General features: G+C 38.7%; 1 protein-coding gene across 3 annotated transcripts; it reads left to right on the top strand.

Annotated features, from left to right (window-relative positions):
* The first annotated feature begins 748 nt into the window (after positions 1 to 748).
* On the top strand, positions 749 to 26,358 carry LOC126752241 (probable chitinase 10). 3 transcript variants are annotated; one of them, XM_050462914.1, is made up of 8 exons: positions 749 to 1,445; positions 16,825 to 17,060; positions 18,300 to 22,220; positions 22,293 to 22,478; positions 22,540 to 22,819; positions 22,882 to 24,288; positions 24,367 to 24,604; positions 24,663 to 26,358. In XM_050462914.1, exons 2-8 carry the CDS (start codon positions 17,022 to 17,024, stop codon positions 26,095 to 26,097), a joined length of 7,506 nt encoding a protein of 2,501 aa, XP_050318871.1. In that variant the 5' UTR covers positions 749 to 1,445; positions 16,825 to 17,021; the 3' UTR covers positions 26,098 to 26,358. The 3 variants fall into 3 exon arrangements, with proteins under 3 accessions (XP_050318871.1, XP_050318869.1, XP_050318870.1); XM_050462912.1 differs by lacking the exon at positions 749 to 1,445 and adding an exon at positions 5,334 to 6,418; XM_050462913.1 differs by lacking the exon at positions 749 to 1,445 and adding an exon at positions 13,276 to 13,452.
* Positions 26,359 to 26,638: the final 280 nt, after the last annotated feature.

Raw genomic sequence — 26,638 nt, 5'->3', positions numbered from 1 at the left:
AATCTCCATTGGTTTTATGGCGTGCAGCGTGAACACGACAGTTTGTGACAAACATGACAACAACACAAACAAGAATTCGCAACCACAATATAAGTGAAGTACACACGATCGGCGTAATCGGCTTAATGTAATTGAATAACAGTTTTCATGCAGATTCGCGACTTGTATGCAAGAAGAAATTCTAAGAAACCTGTTATCAACAAGAAGAAAGAAAGAAATTATTTAGTAAATGTATGAAACAAGTATTGATTTTTGTAACTTGTGCAACAATTAATTTTAAGAGAATGTAAATGTTTTAAGGAAAAGTAAAATTAAAATGAAACGCACACGCAAAAAGCGAGTTTATTATAGTTTTTTAAGGTCTTTGTATCGTAAATCGTGACAAATTTTAATTTCTTATTGTTAAAGGATCGTGTAAATTAGCCGCCTTCAAAGATGCGTCAAACCACAAACCATATAATCGAAAAAAATTAAATAACATGTTAGCATCGGCGCATGCGTGAGCCCGTCTCTATAAATTTCAAGTCAATAAATTATTTTTCTTATCGATTTAGAGTAAATCTAAATATGCAAACTGGGCGGATTAACGCAGAATGCGTCGATGAAAGTTAATTAGCACCAAATCACGATTTTCTACAAATGTGTCTGGCAATTAATCAATTATAGGGCACTTAAGCTGTTGACAGTTTTGCCGAAAACGAAACGACACCACAGGCCGTTTAAGAAAACAAAAGAACAAGCTACAAATAAATAATAATTTTTTTCTAGTTTTAAATAATATTTTATCTTTCGTCTACGCAAACTTTTCAAAGAGGCTTGAGAAATTCGTCATCAGTAAACATATAGTATCTAGGAAGTATGGAAATTATCTCAATATGTGTTATATTTAGTACTCACGACTCCGTTGTTGGAGTATCTCAGTACCCTCCTACGGGGGAAATATCTTCATAGCGTTGGACTTTTCAAAGGTTTTTAACAGCGTCTGTAGGACTCTGGTCAAACTGCGCTTCCTCCAGAAATGAAGAATGAAGCGTTAAAATTCCAACGATAAACAAAACTTAAACACCGCGATTGTGACAAAAGTACAGAGCCGAAACAAGAATCGCAAGTTACAATCCGGTAGTACTTGGGCAAAACCAAAGATGCGTTGTTAGCGACATACTTACCAGGTAATCGGCCGGCCGGCCGTTGTCTAGATGCAGCAGGACGCCGATGGAGAAGATACAGATTTGCCAGATTACCACACTTCGGACTATAGCAGGATGTATTCCATCGAACATCTTCATAGCGAAACTGCATGCTTCCAGTTAAGGAGCATAACTCACTTCTCTCCAAACAGTTTCTGGTAGGGTATTTTCGCAGTCACATGTTTGAAGCTGAGCCGCCACCGACCAACATCACTCATAGTCACACAACTCAGCTGTTATCCAGTCACGGATACTTCAGTAAGTACCTCCACAGAATGGGAAAAGTCGAAAAACTGTAAAGCCTATACAACGACATGACATGTCATGCTGGACATTGAAGCAACGCCTCATGTCAGAAGCTTAAAGCTTAAGTTGCCGCGTGAAACCAGAGTAACTCTAGCGCAGCTTCGTTCAGGTTATTATAGCTGGTTAAATTCCTAATTATTTAAAATACTTATATCATGACATATGTACATAACCTATGTCCTGCATGCAATGAGTCACCGAATGACATTAACCAACTCTAAGCAGGATCTGTATAATCGTTACAACAATAATAATGTCAAATGGATCTAACGAAAGATTTTTGGTTTTACTCGTTTTACTCTTGATGATCGGGGACTTCGAATCCCTAGCTTTTTTATCGATGTTGTTTCAATTGATAATGTCGAACATTACTACTCTTATAACCTACCCGCCCAGGAAGTCGGGCAACCATCCCAAACCCAATACATTAAAGAGTTATAGAGAAAAGGATGGACGGATTGACGATCACACCTACACAAGAGTTTCGATCTTTGCGTTGCAGGGAAGTAACAGAAACGCTAAGCCTAAGGAATGAAAAGTCAACCATTTAATCGACGCAATTTAGAAGAAGGCAATTAAAGAGGACAGACTTTAGATTCCATTATTTTCCATTTGTTTTATTATATATTTATTTATTTATTTATTATAAATAGAACATTATGCCACTAAAAACCGCAAAACCAAGGCAAAAACATGTGAGAAGGGCAAGTAACGCAAAAAACAAGAAGAGTGAAAATTTATTGAAATCCTGAATCATCGCGGCATGCATTGAACGTGCACTGAGTCAAAGTGTGATACGGTTTTCTAGAGACTAAAAACAATGAAGCAAGAAAGCTTTGGAGGCAAATTTTTATATAAATATATTTATATATTATATAAATAATTACATTTATGTATATATTAGCAAAAGAATGATTTGAAAGAAAAATATTATTTCCTGATAAGACACATATTGTAAATAGTTAAAGAAAAGTTTATTTATAAACACATTGCTCAAGCTTGGAAAGCAAATTTAAAGCTGGGAAGCAATAACGAAAAGTAGAAAGCAAGCTAGCTGACATCATCACTAAATGCAGGTTTGTTTTAAGGAGATAAGGAGCTAATGAAGCAATTATGACTTTCAACAACTTGCAGCATTCAAATAAACTTTCATGTTTCTTCTTTACTAAATTATATGGGAAAAACCACTAGCTGGACGAATATTCTATAATCGACTCCTTTTCATAATTGACTGTTTGGGTTTGGATAGTGCAGCGGTACCATGCTTTGCAGTCCGTCATTTCTGTCCAAAGGGAATTCGGACAGGATTTTAGTGGCACTTCTTCGAGTGGATCGACCATTATGAGGTTGGTAAACATACTTGCGGCATCTGGAAGTATCGCAAGAAGACCGTACCATCGAGATTCATATGTTTGTATTTAAAAATCGCGGTCTTGCATCGTCAATGCAGGCAAATCCAAGAGTTTCGACAGCAAGATGGAGCAACTGCACAGATAGCCAGATCGGTTATTGCGGATCTCCAACGAAAATTTGAAAACAAATTAATATCAAGAAACTCCACTTTCCGCTGGCCCCCAAGGTCACCTGACCTGAATGCAGCACACTTTTGTTTAATGGGGTTATATCTAGCAAAAGGTGCATAAGACAAAACGTAGAAATCTGACTGAATTGAAGCAGTCCATTAAGTCGATAATTGAGGCAATCCCGACTTCAACCCTTTTTTATGGTTTTGTAGAACGATTAGTGAGCCACCTTGTAGTTGCCTGTCAACCAGTCATGACTAATCGATTGGTATTTAGGGTTCCAAGAACAACTCAAAAAATGCTGTAGATAGCTCCTCTTGAGTAAATAAAAATTTCACATATTTGTTAATGAATAAAGAGCCTCAAAAAGGGATATTCCGAAATCCTATCTCACTTCGACTGCATCCCTGATAACTTGTAACATTGTTTCGTGGATCCAATCTTAGTATATTTTCTCCATGTAAGCGCAGTGAGCTTCTTCATGGATGGATCGAAGTTCAAAGCGAAGGATGGAGGGAGGTCTTATTCCGGGAGCTCTCAATCAACTCTTGCTTCTGAATACCGGACAATTATAGTTTCAAGCAGAAGTGGCAGCAGATGTATTTCTCCGAAGTGCAGCTTCAGAAGGAGCCGACGTTCTTATGGTCCTCGCGCGCTTAGCCAGCTTGAGGATGTAAGCAAGCAGTACTTCTGCTTTGCGAAATCTTTTTGGCTCAGTGTAGGACGTAAAAGGTCTACTGAACGACTTGATTCTGCAAGATTCGCATCATCACAATTGCAGGTGTTGTAACTGGACAATGTTCTATTGGCCCTCACGCGGTGAAGCTAAAGATTTTGGAGGACATTATTAGTCAAAATTGCATAGAGGAAAATGAGATGGAAACATCTAGACATTTTTACCCATTTCGGTGTCATAACGGGTTTTTCAATAGGGACAAATCAGTCTCTTACACGTCGTTCTCAAACTTGGGGCATCTCTGTGACGAATTTTGCGAAAAGTTCCCTACAAGATCAAATTGACGCAAGAACTGAAGCCGCTTGACCATCAAAATCGTATGCTAGTAAATTGGGTTGAGCGTTACTGGTGAGGCAGCAATCCACAAGTACACCATGAGTCACCATTGCATCCCGAAAAAAATACGGTTTGGTGCGGCTTATGGGCTGGCGGCGTCATAGGGCCGTACTTCTTTTGTGATGATCGAAACCGGCAGGTTACTGTGAATGGGAATCGATAAGGCTGAATCATAACCGAATATTTTTGACCCGAATTTGATGATATGGACTTGGACAATATGTGGTTTTAACAGGATGGCGCCACAAGCCACACAGCGAATGTCACAATCGATTTATTGAAAACCAAGTTTGGTGAACGTGTTATCTGACGAAATGGACCAGTCAAATGACCGAGGCGGCGGAGGCGATTTGACGCCGTTAGAATATTTCCTGTGAGGGTACGTCAAATCGAAGGTCTATGCCAACAAGCCAGCGACGATTGATGAACTTCGTCCTTAAGGTCCTTAAGAACATGCATAACAACATCGATTTTAACATTTTATTTAATTTTCGCTCAAATAAGCAAAAAAGCAAAGCAATATCCCTCAAGTAAAATTTTCAGCTAAACTCACTCATGGCAGTAAATACATATGTACATATGTTTCTCTTCACAACGCAACGTTGCAACATCTGTCCGGTTTCGGCCAAAAGTCAACAAAAAATGCAATCAATTGCCGGCCGGTGAAAACAAATAAGGAAACACATAAGCTGCTGCCGCGCGTTGCCCATGAAAATTTAGACACTAAAGCTGTCATAGCGTTTGCGACGTGACGTGCCCCTTATGACCGGCCGCGCAGTCGCCGCGCTGGAGTAGCTGTTAACACCAGTCCAACAGGCGCGCGAGCAAGCGCAACAACTAAACGGCCAACAACAAACATAAAGGAAACGCTTTATTGCATGCTTTGCCAGCATTGCAAAGCTTTTGATTTTTTAGTTTAATTTTCAAGTATGTCGTATTGCTTGCAACGATATATATTGCTTTTTTAATTTACAAGTTTTATGCTTTTTCGCTGCTGAATTCCTGAAAGCATCTTACGCATGGCATTTTTACATAATTTACTCATTCCGAAGGCGACAATTTTTTTGTTATTTAAATCTTCGCTATTTGTGTGACAGTTGCCATTGCACACGCGCGCAGCTGTGGCGCTGCGTTTTGGTATTTTATAATTTATTTCTTATTTTTTTGTAATTTTTTCTTAATTTGTTTTTAATTTTTTTTATTTCTTTTAATGATTTTTTCTTATTTTTTGATCTTTATTTTGTCTTATTTTTTTACTATTTTTTATTGTTGTTGTACAAGTGGCCATCCACAGCCTCAGCTCAGCCGTTGTGACTGCAACTCCAGCGCGTTTGCTTATTCATGCGTTTCGTTTTCTTTTGCTTTTGTTGCGTTCTCGACGCGTTATTCCAGCTACAGCTTATTGCCAATCTCCAATTGCCACTGCCTTTGTATTTACATGTTGTCGCTGTTGTTGTTGACACTGTTGTTGTCATTATCGATTGGCTTCGCCGACTCCAACTACTCTTTTCTTCTCTTTGTCTGCGTTTCTCCCCCACCGCGCGCCACCTTTCTTTTTTCTGGGCATTTCTTTTTCTTCGCGCTTTGTATTTGCATGCGCACGGAAACCGGAGAACGCTTTTGTAGTTTTCTTTTTGGCGCTTGCACACCCAGCCGCGTTTTGTATAAATAGCCCGCGCCGCGTCCAGCTCAGAATCAGTTGGATTCTTACGCGCGCTTGCTCAGTTACGCTGCCCGTTGCTGTCCGTTGGCAACTGGAAACTTTTTCCATTTTACAAAAATAAAAATTATTCTCTTTTTTCAACAATTTCTTAATTGAAAAGAGTTGTGCGCTTGAACTTCCCACCAACACCACAATACACTCACAGTGACGGCTCGTGTCGTTGCGCCGCCTAATTGCCGTGTGTCCAAGTGAATTTGCCGTGAATTTCAATTAATCAGTCGCGTTTGCGCGTCATTTGTTGCAACGCGCCGTTGGCAATACAAATTGCACGCTTCGCCCACTTCGCTATTTGCCAGCGCCTTGGCTGTGCAGCGGCGCGCCGCGTTTGAAAATGTGTCACTAGCGAATTGTGGCCAATTGTAGGTGTCGGCCGTGGCCGCGTGAAATATATGCAATCGCTTAGAAATGTGAAAAGTGTGCCGAAACTTGTGAAAAACACAAACAAAACATAAACAAAGAAACGTTAGAAATTACCTGCACTGCCTGTGCGTGTTTGTTGTAAAAGAAATTATTTACTTTTAAATAGAATAATCTGTTTTTAAACGTTGCTTCGTTAATGCGTGTTACGTGTGCTGCATGCGGGAGCGTTAGCGGAGTATATTTCGAGGTGAGTGCGCACATAGAAATTTGATTCAATTCGAATTTCGCGAAAATAAATACAAATGCATGTTATTGAAAAATATTTATTAAACAAAAACAAAAGTTATTGAAAAAAAGTATAAAATACACACGTTTTTAAGTGAAAAATTCAGAAGTTTAACGGCTAAAAAAATGAAGATATTAATAAATAAAATTTTTTTGAGTATAAAATTAATTCCAATAACAAAAAAGTATTTTGGTTTTTGGAAAAGGCTAAAAAATGTAGAACTTTAAAACTGAAAAAAGGGGTATTAATAAATAAAAATTTAATTTTGAAAAAAAAAAAATAATAATAATTTCAATGACAAAAAAAGTATTTCTTTGTTTGGAAAATATTTAAATTACTACGTTACTTATTACTTTTCTATATAACATTTTTTCCAGTTTTATTTACTTTTGATCTTTCAAAAACTAGAAAAAGTAAGTTTTAATACTAGAAGTAAAGTAGTTAATTTCGTACAAAATTATGTGCTCTTCAATTTTAAATTAATTTTTTCATTGAGTTATAAAATTTATAAGAAAAAAATCTCCATTAAAATAGTCAAACTTCAACCGTTAATATCTTTTAAACGGTTAGTTTTATAAAAAAATCGTAAGATACTGTTGTTGGTAGCGAGATATGAATTTCTCTATCTGATAATAAGAAAACATTAGAAAACTGTAAGGTGGAGGACTTTTCCGTTACAAATTAAAGCTTATAATTGGAGAGATTTTTGTATAGATGCCTAAGAACCTTTTTTTCAGATATCCAAGCGCAAAAAAAAAATTTTGACTCCTATGTTGCTAGAATATATGTATATATATTTAACAAAAAAAATTAATTATTATTTTTCATATACTTAAACTTAAAAACAAAAATCCAAAATTAAAAAAAAATAATTTTTGAAAAATTAAAATTTATTATTTTTCATATACTTAAACTTAAAAAACTTGAATATAATAAAAAAAATTGATATACGATTAAAAAATTAAAAGTAAAAATGACTGGGAGTAAATGAGATTGCAAGTTATTGAAAAATTAAAATGTTAACTATTATTTTTTTTTAAATTACATTTTTTCGAGTTTAATTTATATTTTATATTTCAAAAATATTAAGAAAAATTAAAATAAGACATTTTTTTTTATTTTATTTGTGTCATCGCCAAGAAATCCTCGGCCAATAGTTGCGATTATTTTCCCAAAAAATCTGTAATCTATTCTTCTTCTACCTCCTGACACCTTCTACATGGTGCGTTCCAAAGTAAACAGGACTTAAAAAAAAACAGAATAAGTGGTTTTTTCGGCAAAATCAATTTATTTTATTCAAAATAGTCTCCTTCTGCTTTAATACAGCTTTTTGCACGGTCGCCAGTATGCCGGTACAAGCCTTTTGAATGACCTCTACGTCTGCATAACGCTTTCCTTTCATGGGCAAATGCATTTTTCCGAAAAGGAAAAAGTCGCACGGTGCCATATCAGGTGAATACGCGAAGTGGTTATTGGTTAAAATGTGATTTTTGGTCAAATAATCGTCCTTCGAATGTTGTATTCTGACAAATTTTTGGTCGTCAGTCAATATGTGCAGAACAGACCGTGCACACACCTTTCGTAAGCCCAAATGTTCGGTCAAAATGCGATCAATCGATGTTTTGGAGATGTTCAATCCATTTCCATGAATTTCAATAATAATTTCGGCTGATTTTTGATGAATTCACGCACCGTTTCGATGTAATTTTTGGTGATCACGGATTTTGAGTGGCCCACATGTTGATCGTCATTTACAACATATGTATGACCTCATGACCAATTTCCAAATGTTGAAACCACTCGTGCACTCTGCTGCGGGTTAGGAAATCATCGTCATCAAAGTTTCACCAATTTTAAAACAAAATTTAATGTTGGCTCTTCATTCGAAGCTCATTTTCGCACCGATAACACAAACATACTGACACTTAAAACGCAATAACTTCACTTCCAATCTATGAAATGTCATGAAATTCTCACTTGACAATCGATAAAGATAGCAGATTCTAACATATAGATGGCGCCACCAGGGGCGCTAGATTCAAAAAAATACTGTTTACTTTGGAACGCTGCTTGTACAGAAATAAGCTGTTCTTCAAATAATTAATCAAACTAACGTTTTCGGCTTCAAAAGTGCTGACATAAACCAAGCAAATAAGCTATGAGAGGTTCAAATTAAGCTTCAAAAGTAAACCAAAGCACTTGAGGTAGAAATGCCCTGCAGCACCAAATCGAAAAATAAGAACAGCAATCAAAACGTTGAAGCTTAGGGATTGTACCAAAAAAGGACAGAATTCCACTTGTGAATCCAAAGTGAAATGAAACGTTTCAATAATAAGCACTCAAAAAAAAGAAAATAAATAAATAAAAAATTAAAATAAAATAGCAAAAGACTGCAGAGCATTCAATTAAATGCCAATAAATCCCATTAAATCGACTCAATGAAATTAACTTCTTCCGCATATAATGCGAGTGGTTCTTTTATGTGTCAATGCATATGTATTTGTGTGTGCTCATTTGGCCAATTATGCGATTGTCAAAAATTTCTACTTTCTATTTCGCAAGCTTATCCAAAGATTTATAAGCTGGGAGAGAGGTAGAACAAATTTTGCATAAACACCGGCTGGTGTGCGCCACTTTTTTGTTGTTGTTGCGGCTTATTTATATATATTTATTTTTTTTAGTTTTTCTGAAGTGACTTTTTGCAAATTAAATGAAATAAGCGGATTATTGGCAACAGATTTCAGAGATTGAAAAGAAAAGCAGTTGAAAGAAATTCTAAAAAATTTTGAAGAAATATTTGTGAGTTATACGAAGAAAGCATTTTATGTTTAATATTTGTATACTCAATACCATGAGACATTTATATATTTGATCGATATCACAATTAAGGACTTCAGAAATCTTCACCTACTTACATTTTTGCACTTTATCTCAAACTATTTTTAACCTTCAGCTCACACGCATTTATATAGCACGCTCGCATTATTAAGTAAATTTACTCCATTTACCATTTTTTCCATTTCTTCATTGTTTTTGACAAATTGGTCCACATTTGTGTTGACAGCTACTTAACATAAATGAAAGCGTTCCAATGTGCTTGGCGTATTGCGGTCACCTAGCTGTCAAGTGGCTCATTTATCAGTGCAGATATAGATACATGCACACGCTTCCATTCATTTCCATTGTTTTGTAAATATTAGCACTGATGATTTAGCACAATTATGACAGGCAACTTGATCTCCAAACTTCGCTGCAATTTTACTTTTTTTTTTAATTTTTGTTTTGTTCTTTTTTGTGATGTTCTAACGCAAAAAACTGTTTATTCTTCCCAACTTTAAGTATATTTGCATAGAATTGTGCTTTCTTTCATATTTCTCATTGATAGATTTTCGCTTTTAGACCTATAAAGATAAGCATTTGCTGACTTATGTGAGCTTTAGGGTAGTGTGCTTGAAATGTTGCACTAGAAAAGTATACTTTTTACAACGTACATACATATGTTTATATAGATTAATTACATGCATATCGAGTTCGTTGTTTAAGTCTTTTTTTTTTTTTATTAACAGAGGGTAAGCACGTTAGAAAATTTTATATTGGTCCATAAATTTGTTATTTAGTCATAGATTTGGCTTTTCAAAAAACTTTGTGAGTATTTTTTGAAATTATGGGATTCAAGGTAATTGCTTGGAACCTACAGGACTATGTATAATCTTAAACTGAACTCTTAAGAAATTGTACATTGATTTTCTAATTTCCTAAAACTAAAAATCTGAAGTTATAATAGAACAGTAGACATTTGTGTTTTTTCCATGTTAGTTTGGAAATTTATTGAAACAAATTGTATTTAAAAAAAATACTAAAAAAATATATTTAAAAAAATTTTTAAATATTAAAAAACAATGTATAATAAACAATTATTAAGAGAAAATAATATTAAAACTAAATTTAAAACATATTAAAAAATATTTCAAGAAAAGGCATATTAAAAAAAGGATCTTTTTTTAATATATATATATATTTTTATAATTTATTTAATATGTTTTAAATTTTACATTTAATTTAATATACATTTTTTTACACTTTTTTTAATATTAAAATTTTTATAATATAATAACATTAAATTTTTTTGCTTAAAAAGCGCTCCACACTCATCTACATTTCTATGTAAGTTAAACAGTCTCATACAAATTTATAAAAATATATTTAAAACAAATTTTATTATTTATATTATTTAATGTTTTTCTTAAATATTTTTTTAAGATTTTTTTGGTTATTTTTTTATATACATATGTATATATTTTTATACTTTTTTCATATTTTCTATTTAATATTAAATTTTTTTATATTAATATAAATTTTTTTGTTTAGGCGCCCCAATCTTGTGTACATATAAATTAAACTTTTTCATAAATTATTTCGCGCCTCAAATATTTTTCACACATACATTACATAGTTATGTATATATTGTGCGTATATGTATTGTGCTTATGCTCGGTCAATTGGCCACTAATGAGCCCTGCCCACTTGAATGCCGAGTTTCCACTTGAACGCTCGAATGCTGTGCGAACACCGTTATACGGTTATTGATGTTTGTTTACATTAGCAACTTCGCGGTTGGCGGAACTTTTCGCTTACACCTTTTCCTCTTCTCTTTGTATAACATCCTTAATGCTTCGTTGAAAAGGTAAGAAGAAAGAAAACAACAAACAAACATGCAAAAATGTCAACAACAACAAACATCAGGCAGACTCTTGATTAATCTGCAAAACGCCCGCTAAAGCAGCCTGCTAAAAATTAGGTTAAGAAACGCGGCAAGCAAGCAGAGCAAATATTTACAGCAGCTTGTAATGCCGCTCACTTTTCTCCGCTCGATTTTGTTTTTTTTTTGTTCCGATTTGAATGCAAATCAGTGCTTTATTGTCACTTAATTGGCATGCTGCGCAGCTTTTGTTATTTTGATCACATTTAAATTGATTTTTGAACAGCCAAACTCAAAATGAAATACTTCAAAAGCGCTGCGCAGAGATAACGAAAATACGCAGCATCCCTGGCAGCGGCGGAATGTGCCACGCAATTTTTTGTTTATACTCTTTTATTTATTAAGTTTCTTGAGAGCATTGGCTGGTGGTGGATTGAACTTTCGCAGCAGAAATTTGCATTCAAGTTGTCATTCTTGGCTTTGGTTCTTGCTGGCTGCACCACAAGCGGGCATTGAACTCGCTTGTTATTGTTTTGATAGTTGTTATTGGTGTGTTATGCCAATGTGCCATGGCTTAATCTAATTAAGGCATAAAAATATATATTTTTTCTCTGAATACTAATTTAATTAAGCTTTTGAAGTTTTTGTGAATTCTGAGTTGTTGTTGAGGGCAATTAAGTGGCTTGTAAATTTAAGAAATGTGCGTAATTTCGAACTGTGACGTCGGCAGTTAAAATTTATTATCATTGAACATACCGAAAATATCTTTTAATACCTTTTTGAAATTGTTTTTTTTTTTAACTCTAAAAAAATTACAAAATTTTATTTCGCGCTGTTTAGGCCTTTCAAACGAAAACACATAATTTATATTTCTTTTGCATATATTATTTTTGATATTCGCCTATAAATTCTTTTGACAAGTGCTTTACGTGCGTTTATGCTTCTTTCTCTCATTTACATTTTTGTGATTTTATCGCTTTAACCCAATTAGTTAGTAAATATGTTGACCAATTCATAAATTAATTAATTTTATAACAACTTGATTTATGCCTGACTTTTGCTTTAGTGCCATAAATGTAAAAAAAAACACTTAGCTTATAAATTGAGGTGAAATTGCCTTAGTTTAACGGCGCTTGATTATCAAAAAAAAATATTTTTTTTATTTTGAAATTTTAATAAAAAATATTCTTTTTAAATAATTTTTTTTAAATCTTCCCTTTAAAGGCATAGAATGTGTGTCATAAATGAAGAAGAACACAAAATACAATTTAATACTTTAATGAAGTAATTATTTTTAAATATACAAATTAGCGGTAAAGTATTTAAAAATATTTTCTGGGCTAAGTTTTTGGTCCACTGAACGCTGCAAAAACAAATTTCTTTGTCATAATTAAGCAATAATGATTCAAAACAAAAGACTTAAGCAACGAACTCGAATTGCCCATAGCGTCACCTAAAATGCTAAATAACATAACATCACTTTTCATAAGCTTAGAGGCGAAGAAAAAACGATGTAATAGAAACCACTCATATTGAAATAAAATTTGAGTTTTGGTTATAAAATGGATATATATTGGTTATATACATTTTGGTTATATATTGATTATATGTTGGTTATATATTGGTTCTATCTGATAGCTGAAGCTGAAAATTTTATGTTACCTATATGTAATAGCGTTCGATGATTTAACTTTTCAAAAACAAAATCGCGTAAAATTGCGTAAAATTGTCCAAGCTCCGGCGAGAACCGCACACATACATAATTTATACACACAGAACTTATTTAAACTAAAAAAAAGCAACCAGCCATGCAAATGCGCCCTCACTTAGGCCGCCAGCCGTCAACAAACCACACACTATCCGTCATCGCACACCGCCAACAGACTTTTAAGCAAAATAGGCGCATCGCCTTGCATACCAATCGCCTTTTGGTCAGCAGTCCAACGGCATACAATCACTTCCAGTCAGAATTCCGTGCGAGTCAGCCGTCAGTTGCGTTTCTGATAGCTGCGGTCGCACGCGTGTGCTGTGGTTAATGCGTCAAGTTTTTTTCTACTTTTTCGCCTAATTAACCGTTGGCACTCAGCATTCGCCGATAAACACCCTCACTGGACCTTAGAATTTCGTCGCAAGACGCGCGTGGTTTAATTGGAGCGTTACATTTATTTATGCTTTGCGGAAATCGCGCACGTTTACATTTCGGCATTTCGAGGAGTTTGGCATTTAGTATTTCCATTATTCATTTGTTACACTTTAATTGCAATGCTGTGTGGCCAATCCGGAAGGCGTTTAAATGGTAAATGTTTTCAGAGCACGTACGCACTCGTGGGTGTAATGATCGGGATACAATGCGAAATTGCGTGAATATGCAATGAATTAAGTGGAAGTGGACATATCACATATCGTTAAATGTTCAGTGTGTTTTGTTGGTGTTTTATTAGGAAAAATATATATTTAGAGACTCTGCCTGCGAATATTGTTAAAGATGTGAAGTCATACTTGCTAAATTAAATCAATTTGATGATAGTTATAAAACATGAAGTTTAGAAAGTGAAAAATATAAAATAACCTATATTTAGGTTATCTTTTTGAAAATAATGTTTATTTTAAGCAGTGTAATAGATTACTTATCCATGAGCAAAAAATATATGGGGTCGTTCACTAAGTAATTTCGTTTGATGACAACAGCTGATCTTTTTGAATTTTTTCGTTGCCAACTTCACACTTAACCACTTTAAGGTTATATACTTGAACAGCTGATATAGTAATGTTTATTTGTAAAAAATTGTCTTACATTTTTTGGATAGTCACCAATAAAAAAGATGATTATGCGTGTTTGATGAAATTTCAAAGATAATGTTTATTTTGAGTTTTTGTCCGACAATGGCACGATTAATTTTGAAGTGTATTCTGATCAGCTGTCCAAATTGAGTGATGCACTCAAACAAAATATTTCACAATTGATAAATAGAAAAGGTGTAGTGTTCCACCAGGCAATTGCCAGACCTCATATAAGTTTACTGACTCGTGAAAAGCTTTTGCAGCTTTAATAGGATAGGTGTCACATCTACCATATTTTCCAGACGTGACACCTTCGGACTATTACTTGTTCCGGTCTCCGCAAAATTTTTTGATGGGAAAACCTTCACCTTAAATAAGGACATCAGTAACCACTTGAACTAATTTTTTGGCTGCAAGGACCAATCTCTTAACCGAAAATGGCAAAAGTTATTAGATTAAAATAAAGAATACAAAATTTTATAAAATGTTTTATAAATTAAAGAATCGTCTTTAAATTGCACTAAAAAAATTAAATTTCTTAGTGAACAACTCAATATTATCATCATAGGGGTAGCTTCTAAAGCACTGATGTCCATTTAGTATTTTTTGGTTAGGTGGAAATCCAGGTTCGCATGTCGTCTGTCTATCCGCGAATTGGATTTCCGTTAATAGTCTGTGGATCCACCGTTCGTTGAATGAGGTTTCCACCGCTGCTGCCATACTGTTAAGCTTTTGACTCTCTCTTCTCTTTTGGCTCCCATAGACGGCTGTGATAACTTGTATACCCGTTCGTATGTATTTATTCCGGAGGCCATGTTTAGCCACTTCTATCATTAAGAAACCGGTAGGGACCCGGAATCGACTCTTTTGACTCTCGTTTAGACCTATAAATTTATTTACTATGGGAAACCTTTTTTTGATGGAAATCTTTGTTACTCCATTGGATCAATTAAAACACTTTATTAGCGATTTTTATTTAGGACTAAGGGATACATATTCCCAATTTATCCCTACAACGATTATTTTAGAATCTACCGCTAGTATAATCACAATATAATACTATTTATCCTCTAGAATTCCAGGGTGTTGGAAGAAATGAGTTATCATAATTCGGATAGCCCATAGAGGAGTAGAATATTTACTTGTTTGTGATACAATTCCAGAGCGAGAGCCAGTGCATGGAAAGCTTTTTTTACATTTTCAGGGGCATTTCTTACCCTTCTTTTCATTTCACTATAAGTTTCAATAAATTTGCTGGTTCCACTTGATGACATTTGTAAACATCACTGTCTGTTATCGGCACTCTCCCGCAGGTTGAGGCTGATACATCGGGAAGACTGCAGAACATGTCTAGAGTAAGGCACCAAGAAAACGATAGAGCATCTCTTGTGAACTTGTTCCGCATTGCCATGACTATGCTGTAAGCATCTGGGGTCCCCACGGTATGATAATGAGGCCTGTCTGTTAAAACTCGCGCAGGCATCCTAAAGGATGACTACTTCTCTTGGACCTAGGAACTGAACTCAATCTGGTATCGCAAAGGACCAAAATTGGTCTAGGTGTGGCTTATTAGCCTATCAGTTTAACCTAACCTAACCTACATACATATATCCGCAAGCCATAATGCATTATTTTTAGAAAAATAAACCACGATTGCTGATTGGTTTTGTAAATGACGTATTCACAAACTTCAAATCTCATTTATGTAAATACTCTCGCACGCAAAAAGAATTAATACGGAAGGGTTTATCTAAGAATCTGCGTTCCTGACAACAAGCATACACACACATACCAACAACTCAGCTTTGCATAATATTGTAACGGTAAAATGAGTGTGGGCATAGTAAAGCACGTACGAAAAAGACAGAGATAACAGATATAACAGTAATAAAGCGAATTCGCATGTGTAAATGTAAACAGATTTGCTTTGTGATGATCAATCAATGCTCGGCAGGAGCAGCTCGTGTGCAGCAATCAATCATACTATGTTACTCATATGCAAATTTGTAGCAAAAACAACGTACACATACATATGTACATACACATACGCGCACTTCACAATGACCTTAATAACCACGCACAAGTATTTGTTTTTATTGTTGTGGGCACTTGAAAATTCGTATGGAGTGTGACTAAAATTGATTTTACAACGAAATTCACTTCCCGATTTGTCAGCGCCTGGCAGCGAGAGCAATTTTTATTATTCATACAAACGCATATTCATAATTTATGCTTTGTTTGCTTACATACATGCACTTGTACATATATGTGTGGGTGTATGTGTGTGTGGTGCTTTGCATGCAGGACACGCACAATGGCGGCTTCCCTTATACAGATGTGCGTCAGGGGATCACATTGTGTTTTGACGGCCTTTTTGTTTTTGTTTTTGTTATTATTATTTTGTTTTCTTGGCTTATAACACATTTCAAGCTTTTAATACTAATCATAATCGATTTTTTTGTTGTTATTAATTGTATTTATTCATTGAAATGAAAATATTTTACAAGCCTTCGAGTTAGGTTGAATTTTTTTACAACTTTCATTTGTTTATCGACGATCAAACGCGCAACTTCGACGCCTTTCGCATGCGTCGACAGTGAGAGTGGCTTCTGAAGAAACGAAATTGCTCACAAACTCGCTGGAAATTTATTATAGCACATATATATGTATATATATATATATGTATGTATATAAATTTTATATGGCCATTCAATAAAAATATCAAGAAGAAGCAGCAGCTTAAGCAGAGAAGTGTACGTGTTGTGACTGTGACAAACGACTCGTCTTCACCAATGGCATTGTGCAGACTTGACAGACAAATTACTAACATTTGTGTGTGATTCTTAATAACAATTCTTTATGTGCATCTTCTTACTTATCTTTGCAGACAGTATAGCGCGGAATTAATTACTCATACAAACGGTAGCCATTTGTAAACAAAAACAAGAGCGACAAGTCAAAAAACACAGGCGAGTAACAGCAACCAAGAAAAGCATATAACAAAAGTCCATCGAGGACGGCGGCACAGATCCCCGCGTCGAACACAAGTGATAAAAGAAAGCTGCTGCTACAAAGCACACCAAAATGGGCGTTGTGAGCGGTGGTGCAGCGGCTTGCCTGCTGGTAAGTTCCAATGATTAATAGTGTGGTCGAAATTTAACTTTGTTTTCGCTCGAAATCGCTGAATATCAGTCAGTTGGTGTTTGTTGTGCCATCATTTGTAAAGATTTTTAATCGCAATTTGAGAGCATGAGCAGAAAAAATTGCAGATAAAGAAGAACAATAAAATTTATGCAGAAGAATGTTAAGCTACAGATTTAGTCGGAGGTTCCACTTATTTGAGGTTACTGTAGGCTTAGACTTCAACTAAGTTTTAAAATATGTACCATGCAATTCCAAATTTATAAAAGGATAATTTCATGAGGATATTCATCAGTTCCACACACCGGTGATCCCACCACAACAAAACTTAGAGGGAGACTTCACTATTTTCCATGAGGTGCTAAGTAGCCATTGAAATACTTAGTCACTGTAGACTGGATTAGCTTTACTGAGGGCAAAAAGATCACTAGATCTCCTGGACTGCTATATGTAGTCCTTTGTGAATCCATAGTATAGGTGAACTCCTGTATTCGAACTTATAAGTTAGCAAAGACATAGAGGATACAAATTTGCACTGGGTTTCATTTTACTCCCGATTCGGATTCGAAGGTATGCCTTTTCTTGTCTTACCTCCCAAACACGAGACCGTCAAGAAGGAAGTGTTGAGTTATTTCCACATCATATTCAGTCTTATCACAAAGACACTCGATGCTATTGATAGAGAGTTTGGCCAACCCTGAACGCAATGTAAATGAGTTCAAGGCTAGTATCGCCGCTCTGTTATCTGAGTGCATGCTCACTTCTCTAAAATAGACTGCACTCCGGAATAGCTGATCTACTGCTACTCCAATGAATGCAACCTCGGCTTGGAAGACACTGCAATAGTCAGGGGTCTAAAGCTGGAGTTGATAGAGAGCTCCTGGCAGTAAAACCCTCCACCAACCTTCGCCCAAAGCTGTGACCCATCCGTAAAGAAGCTCACTGCCCCTCTTCACCAACGCTTTCTTAACACCCTCCGCTCCCTTGTCAGTATATGGGCAAAGAAGGAGCCGCCAGAGTTCGGTTTGGCGACTCAATAATCTAAGTGATCCGCTATGAAGTCAAAGTGTGTGAGGATATCCGAGCATTCACTGTAGACTACTTTTACTCTGGCATACATTAACCCACCAGTTCTATTAAGATAATTGCACTGCTTTCAGCAATTAAGTCTGCATTTTCTAAATTAACATACTTTTCTACTTTTTACTTTAATCTCCACAGTTACTCTGCTATCTGAGTAGTCAAACATTGGCGCATATACGCATCGAGGCACCAGAAGTGCATGCCATTGAACCCGTGTCGCACTCCACAGGTAGTTTTGTACGCTCGGCCGTGGAGAGCGTACCGATCGAGGATCAGGCTATACAGGCGCTTAGCAGATTCAGCATGCGTCCTTCTTTTGGCGATGTCTTCTTGCCGCTGCGCAGCGCTGTAGAAAGCGTGCCATCGGTGAATTTACGTAAACTTAGCGAATTAAGCGATTCCTTCGGCGTGCGTTCGTTTATACGTGACTCCGTCGAGTCGCTACCAATAGAAGAGGAAGAAGATGAAAATGAGGATTCAGAGCTTGTTTTGAATGCCGATTTAGTGCGCAGCACCACCGCTACAGAGACTAAGCCGCAGAAATTGCAGGACACAATCTTTGTGGATGTGAATGGCAATACAGAAGTCTTTGACGCGCCCGATCCCTGGATGGTTTCGGACAAATATGCTGCCTTTGTAGCGCCCGCACTGGATGACAAGTATTTGCCACAACCATATCGCGCAGGTTCACCCTATCAACAGCTGTTGAAGGACGTTGAGGTGGAGCACTTCGATCAACAAGACGACGTGGAGCTGCTACGCGAGCAATTCGGCTATGGTGCGCTGACACATAGTCAAAATGGCGACATTGGTGAATATTATGGTGCGCCGACGCATCTTAAATCTGCACCACCAGCACGTAAAAATTACAACAGTTCTCCGAAGGTGTTATGTCACATAACGAATTGGGCTTTCTACCGTAAAGCAGATGGCAAATTTGTCCCGGAAAATCTCGACAGCAGCTTGTGTACGGCCATTATTTATTCTTTTGCCGCTCTGGATCCAGATCATCTGACAATAAAAGAGTTCGATCCATGGGTGGATGTAGAGAATCAATATTACAATCGTGCAGTGCAATCGGGTGTACCCGTTCTGATCGCTTTGGGTGGTTGGACTGATTCTGCCGGAGATAAATATTCCCGACTTGCGGGCGATGAGATAAAACGTAAAGTTTTTGCCTCCAATTTAGTTGGTTTCCTAAAACGCAATGGTTTCGCCGGTCTGCATTTGGATTGGAATTATCCGAAATGTTGGCAAAGCGATTGTTCGAAAGGTCCGGCAAGCGATAAACCCAATTTGACCAAATTAATACGCGAAATACGTAATGAATTCGACCGTGTTGACAAGAAGCTACAACTCGGCGTTGCTCTATCTGGTTACAAGGAAATCATCACTGAAGCCTACGAACTAGCCGAACTATCGAAGCTGGTTGATTTTATGACCGTAATGACTTATGACTATCATGGCGCTTGGGAAGGACGCACGGGTCATGTTAGTCCGCTCTATGGACGCCAAGGCGATCGTTATCCGCAATACAACACTGATTACGCCATGCAACTGTTGATTAAATCTGGCGCCAAACGAGAAAAGCTTATTATGGGCATTCCATTTTATGGACAATCATTTACGCTTGATCGCGCGAGCAGCACTTTAGTAGGCGAAGGTATAGCCTCTTCGGCACCAGGTGAACCTGGTGAATTCACCAAACAGCCAGGTATGCTGGCCTACTACGAGATCTGTCATCGCATACGCAAAGACAAATGGCTGGAGGGACGTGATGGCGAGCGCAAATCGGGTCCCTTCGCAATGTTGCGAAACCAATGGGTCGGCTATGAAGATCCTGCTTCTGTGGAGGCAAAAGCACGTTATGCGGCAAATAATGACTTTGGTGGCGTTGCTGCGTGGACTGTCGATTTGGATGATTTCCAAAATCGTTGCTGCAGTGAAGCCTTCCCATTACTCAAAGCAATTAATCGCGCCTTAGGATTGCTCAACACCGAGCCACCACATCGTGGAAATTGTGACCGACCAGTAGCGCCAGTTACACCTATACCGCCTGTAATGACCACTGTGAGTAGTGATGGCTCGGTAAGTAGCACGACTTCTCAGCAACATGACCACACATCACCGACTGCACCGACAACGTGGTGGCCAACAAGCAGTTCCACTTCGACCACACCTTGGTGGACGCCAACAACTACGTCCACCACACCTAGACCGACCACGACCAGAAGAACCACTACAACTACCACAACAACAACCACCAGACGTCCAACAACCACGCGTCGTCCTAATCGCCCTGAACATACGACAATTCCTTCTCCAGCCGTCGTGCGTCCAGTTGTGCAAGCATCGAACTGTCAGCCCGGAAAATTCTATGCAGATCGCTCTAACTGTAATGCCTACTATCAGTGCATCGCTGTTGGTGAACTCCATCAACAATTCTGCCCTGGTGGCTTGCATTGGAATGATCAGAGCAAAAATTGTGACTGGCCTGAGGCTGCGCAGTGTTCTGTGAAAAACAAACCCGTTGCAACTTCTAACTCAGTTACCACACGTCCCACAAAATCGCCGGGCACAACTAATCGCCCACCCACACGTCGTACTACCATCAAACCTGCCTCCACGAGTGTTAGCAAGAAAACGACACGTCATCCCACTACTATTTCCCCAACTACAGATGCACCCGCAACTTCAAGCAAACCATCCAAGAAACCAACTGCAAAACCATCCCGTAAACCATCACGTAAACCAACACGTAAGCCTCAACGACCTGCTAAACCACAACGTCCAAGCGCCAAGTGCAATGAGGGAGAGTACTACACCCATAAAAAATGCGATCAGTACTATATTTGTGTGAATGGTGCTTTGGTGCCGAACTCTTGCGGTGGTGACCTACACTGGGATGGTATAAAACAGATTTGCGATTGGCCCGAAAATGTACAGTGCGTTACTACCAGACAGTACTTACGTCGTGTGAAGTCACAAGCGCTACGTTCCGGCAATCTACTTGCACTGCGAAACTCTAACCCCAACGATCCTTGTGACGGTGAAGAACGTGTAGCCTACCCGGGCGACTGCTCCAAATTCCTCTTCTGTTTGTGGAATCGTTTGCAGGGTGGTGATTGTGGACCAGGTCTTCACTTCAATGAGGCATTAAGCACCTGCGATTGGCCTTTATCAGCTAAGTGTACCCAAGACGAGAGTGGTTACGGTGTAAGCGAAGTTGGGAGCTCCGAACATGGCGAAAATGAAATTGCGCAAGGAAGCCCGGCAGTAGTGAAACCAAAACCTACAAAGCGCCCCGCACCAACCACAACAACAACAACAACGCGTGCACCACGTCCCACATACCCAACTGATAAGCCAGAACTGGCACCCCTAGATGGTTACTATAAGGTGGTCTGCTACTTCACTAATTGGGCTTGGTACCGCAAGGGTGCGGGACGTTATACCCCAGATGACATCAATACAGACTTGTGTACGCACATTGTTTATGGCTTTGCTGTGCTGGATTATTCCAACCTTGTGCTACGTACACACGATTCCTGGGCAGATATCGATAACAACTTCTATACACGCGTCAGTGGTTTGCGCAGCAAGGGTGTGAAGGTGAGTCTCGCCTTGGGTGGTTGGAATGATTCACAAGGTGACAAATACAGTAGACTCGTTCGTAACCCCGCTGCTAGGGCGCGTTTCGTCAAGCATGCCGTTGAGTTCCTGGAAAAGTATGGTTTTGAAGGTCTCGATCTGGATTGGGAATACCCTGTGTGCTGGCAGACGGATTGCAGCAAGGGTGTGCCAGATGAAAAGGAAGCATTTACCGCTTTGGTGCGCGAGCTCTCGGAGGAGTTCAAGCCACGTGGCTTATTGCTCTCAACCGCGGTTTCGCCCAGCAAGAAGATTATAGATGCAGGTTACGATGTACCGCAGTTATCTACTTACTTTGATTGGATTGCTGTAATGACCTATGACTTCCATGGTCAATGGGATAAAAAGACTGGACATGTTGCACCACTGTTCTACCATCCCGAAGATGATATCGACTATTTCAACGCCGTAAGTGATACATATTTATTTTGACATTTTTCGAGCCTCCAATCTCCACTCATCCTTATTGTTCTTTTCCAGAATTTCTCTCTGAATTATTGGATTGAAAAGGGCGCTCCCTCACGCAAAATTGTTATGGGCATGCCGCTATACGGTCAGTCTTTCACGCTTGAAAATGCGAACTTCAACGGTCTCAATGCCAAAGCACCTGGTCCTGGCAAGGCAGGCGAGTTTACACGTGCGGCAGGTTTTTTGGCCTACTATGAGGTATGAAATCGTTAAACTAAATGATCGGAGATATATAAGTAGTAAACGTTCTCTTTATAAGATTTGCGATCGCATTAAGAATGATGGCTGGGAAGTAATACAGGATGAACAAGGACGTATGGGACCTTATGCACGTAAAGGCACACAGTGGGTGTCATTCGACGACCCCGCTATGATTCGCAAAAAGTCTCAACTGGTACGAGCTTTGGATTTGGGAGGTGGTATGGTATGGGCCTTGGACTTGGACGATTTCCGCAATCGTTGTGGAGATGGTGTACATCCACTGCTCACACAAATACACGATGTGTTAAAAGATCCACCAAAGGATTATGAAGAATTGCGTGAGTATGCATTACGCTGAATTCAAAGGGAGTACATGACTGATACACAAATGTATTTTTAGCTGGCCTTAGTGCAAATGAACCAATTACACCCACTGTGGAAGCAGAGTCGGGTGAGGATGTAAATAGCATTGAAAGTTCCATCATACCAGAAGATATAGAGACCGGCTTAGCCGTAGAAAATGTCATTGATCCCAATGGTGATGTGGAAGAAGTGGAGTCTATCGAAGAAACGGGCACTGGCATAGCTACAGAAACGGGTGAGGGTACGAACACCGGTACAGGCATCGAGAATGAAGCTTCGCCTTCCGAATTCAAAGTTGTCTGCTATTTCACTAATTGGGCCTGGTATCGTCAGAATGGTGGCAAATTTTTACCCGAAGACATTGACCCCGATCTTTGTACACACATTGTCTATGGATTCGCGGTGCTCAATCGCGAAACGCTTACCATACAGCCACATGACTCTTGGGCCGATTTGGACAATAAGTTCTATGAACGAGTTGTGGCCTTCCGTAAAAAGGGTGTAAAGGTGACTGTTGCCATTGGTGGCTGGAATGACTCAGCCGGTGATAAGTACGCACGTTTGGTACGCAATGCCGCGGCAAGAGCACGTTTCATAAATCATGTTGTGGAATTCATACAGAAGTATAACTTCGATGGCCTTGATCTGGATTGGGAATACCCAGTATGCTGGCAAGTGGACTGCAAGAAGGGTACACCCGATGAAAAGGATGCATTCACTGCATTGGTTCGTGAGCTATCGCAAGCCTTCAAGCCAAAGGGACTACTGTTATCATCCGCTGTCTCGCCGAATAAGAAAGTAATTGATGCTGGTTATGATGTGGCAACACTCTCACATTACTTTGACTGGATCGCCGTTATGACATATGACTTCCACGGTCAATGGGACAAGAAGACTGGACATGTAGCACCCATGTATGACCATCCAGCCGGCACAGAAACCTTTAATGCCAATTTCTCCATAAATTATTGGCTGCAAAACGGCGCTGACCGACAGAAGATCATAATGGGTATGCCAATGTATGGCCAATCGTTCTCATTGGCACAAGCCGCCGACCATGATTTGAATGCACCAACTTATGGCGGTGGGGAAGCGGGTGAAGCGACACGTGCACGTGGTTTCCTTGCCTACTATGAGATCTGCTCGTATGTACGTCAACGTGGTTGGAATGTAGTCCGTGATCCACGTGGACGCATGGGACCGTATGCGTTCCAGCGCGATCAGTGGGTCTCTTTCGACGACATTTCAATGATCAGACATAAAAGTGAATATGTTCGTGCGATGGGCTTAGGTGGCGCTATGATTTGGGCTCTGGACTTGGATGACTTCAAAAATGTGTGCGATTGTGAATCGTATCCACTGCTTAAAACTATTAACCGCGTATTGCGAAATTATCCGGGTGTGGCACCAAAGTGTGTACTAGAACAGAAGCAGCACGCCATGAGTAAGTAATTGCTGAATTTTTCTAATAGTTTTAGGGTTGTTTCGTAGAATTTACCTAAACACTTTTTCTATCTTGCAGTTGCTTCTGATAGCGGCCCGTCGCAAGCGTATACCGCCAAGCCAAAACCGGGTGCCCAAAAACCACATCCCACATACGCCAGTGAATACTTCGACTCATCTCCACAAATACAAAACTCTCCGTTAGAAGACTTCGGAACAGAGGTGGAGAAGCCCTGTAATGGTCGCAGCTTCGTGGCTCACGAAAACGACTGCAACAAGTACTACATTTGTCAATTTGATAAATTGATTGTACAAAGGTAATAAACCACACTTCAAAATTTATACCATTTTATTATTTTACCCTTATCCGCTTAGTTGTCCGGCCGGTCTTTATTGGAATCAATTTTACTGCGATTGGCCACAAAATACCAAATGTTCTATGCGACAAGAGGCAACCACAAAGCGGCCAGTACCACAGCGCCCTAAACCCACAAGCATTACAACAACGCGCCCACAGCCCTCGAAGGCAACAAGTCGTCCCAAACCAACGACAGCACCAACATCCCCACGTCCTACAAAACCGACCAAAAAGCCCTCACAGACACCCAGTAAAAAACCCACATCACGTCCAAAACCGCCCACTTTGCCACCAATAACTGGTTCCGGTGATTATAAGGTCGTCTGCTACTTTACCAACTGGGCTTGGTACCGGCCGGGTGAGGGCAAATATGTGCCCGAAGATATTGATGAAAACCTCTGCACTCACATAGTTTACGGTTTCGCTGTATTAGACAGTAACTCGCTGACCATACGCACGCACGACTCGTGGGCCGACATCGATAATCATTTTTATGAACGCGTAGTTGCCTACAAGAAGAAGGGTATACGGGTGACAATTGCCATTGGCGGTTGGAATGATTCATTGGGCAGCAAATATGCACGTTTAGTATTGGATCCAGAGGCACGTGCACGTTTTATTCAGAGCGTACTTGCTTTCGTCGACAAATATGGTTTTGAGGGTCTCGATTTGGACTGGGAGTACCCAGTATGCTGGCAAGTTGATTGCAAAAAGGGTTCACCAGCCGAGAAAGAAGGTTTTGTTGCACTGGTGCGTGAACTATCCGAGGCTTTCAAACCACGTGGTCTTCTATTATCTGCTGCCGTTTCTCCCAGTAAAGTGGTTATCGATGCTGGCTATGATGTGCCACAGTTGGCGCGTTACTTCGACTGGATTGCTGTCATGACATATGACTTCCATGGAAACTGGGATAAGCAAACGGGTCATGTAGCACCGCTGTACTACCTCGAGGGCGATACGAATGAATATTTTAATGGCAACTTCAGTATTCACTATTGGTTGCAAAATGGCACACCACGTGAGAAACTTGTTATGGGCATGCCATTATATGGTCAATCGTTTACACTGACGGAGGTCAGGCAACATGGCCTCAATGCTAAATCCACAGGTCCTGGACAAGCGGGCGCATTTACACGCTCTGCTGGTTTCTTAGCCTATTATGAGATATGCGAGAAGGTCAATGCTGGTGGTTGGTCAGTGCAGCATGATGCTCAAGGACGTATCGGTCCATATGCTTACAATGGCAATCAGTGGGTTTCTTATGACGATGTGTCGGAGATACGTCGTAAAGCGCAATTTGTCAAAAGTTTGGGTCTGGGCGGTGGTATGGTTTGGGCTTTGGATTTGGATGATTTCGGTGGTCGCTGCGGTTGTGGTAAATATCCGCTGTTGCGCACGCTCACGCAAGAGTTGCGTGGCATACCGGGACAAAGAGCGCAAGATTGCACGTAGTGGTTAAGGGAGAGAGACCGCGTCTACAGTTTTAGAAATATACAATATACTCATACTCTCGTGCCAATATTTGATATTTAAAGCAATATTAATGTAATATCGGTTTATTAGAATTCTGTTTTCAAGATCTCTAAAGTTAAATCGAATATGCTTACAGCGATATAATTTCTAACATAGCAATAAAATAGTTTTAATTTTTATACTTATGGACTTAGATACGATTTTGGAGAAAACGAAAACTTTTATATTAAAATACTTATATAAGATACTCAACAAATTCATTAATAAAAATAAATCGATTTAATCTGAAGAAATTTTTTGATATTCTTATTAATTTTGTACCGGTTTTGAGTGCTGGAGTACAAGAACGATAAGTGTCTTAAGTATCATCGGTTGAGATGACTTTTTAGTCCAGTAATTTCGACTGCCAGAAGCTATAATATCCTTGAGTTTGATACATCACTTTGCATGGCCGCTATATCCTAAAGTGGTCCAATATCAACAGTTCCGACAGCTAAGCAGCTTCTTGAAGAGATATGTA

This window comes from Bactrocera neohumeralis, chromosome 3 (assembly GCF_024586455.1).
Source record: "Bactrocera neohumeralis isolate Rockhampton chromosome 3, APGP_CSIRO_Bneo_wtdbg2-racon-allhic-juicebox.fasta_v2, whole genome shotgun sequence".
Lineage (NCBI taxonomy): Eukaryota > Metazoa > Arthropoda > Insecta > Diptera > Tephritidae > Bactrocera > Bactrocera neohumeralis.
Note: the sequence above shows the minus strand (reverse complement) of the source record. Positions and strands in the feature narration are given on the sequence as shown.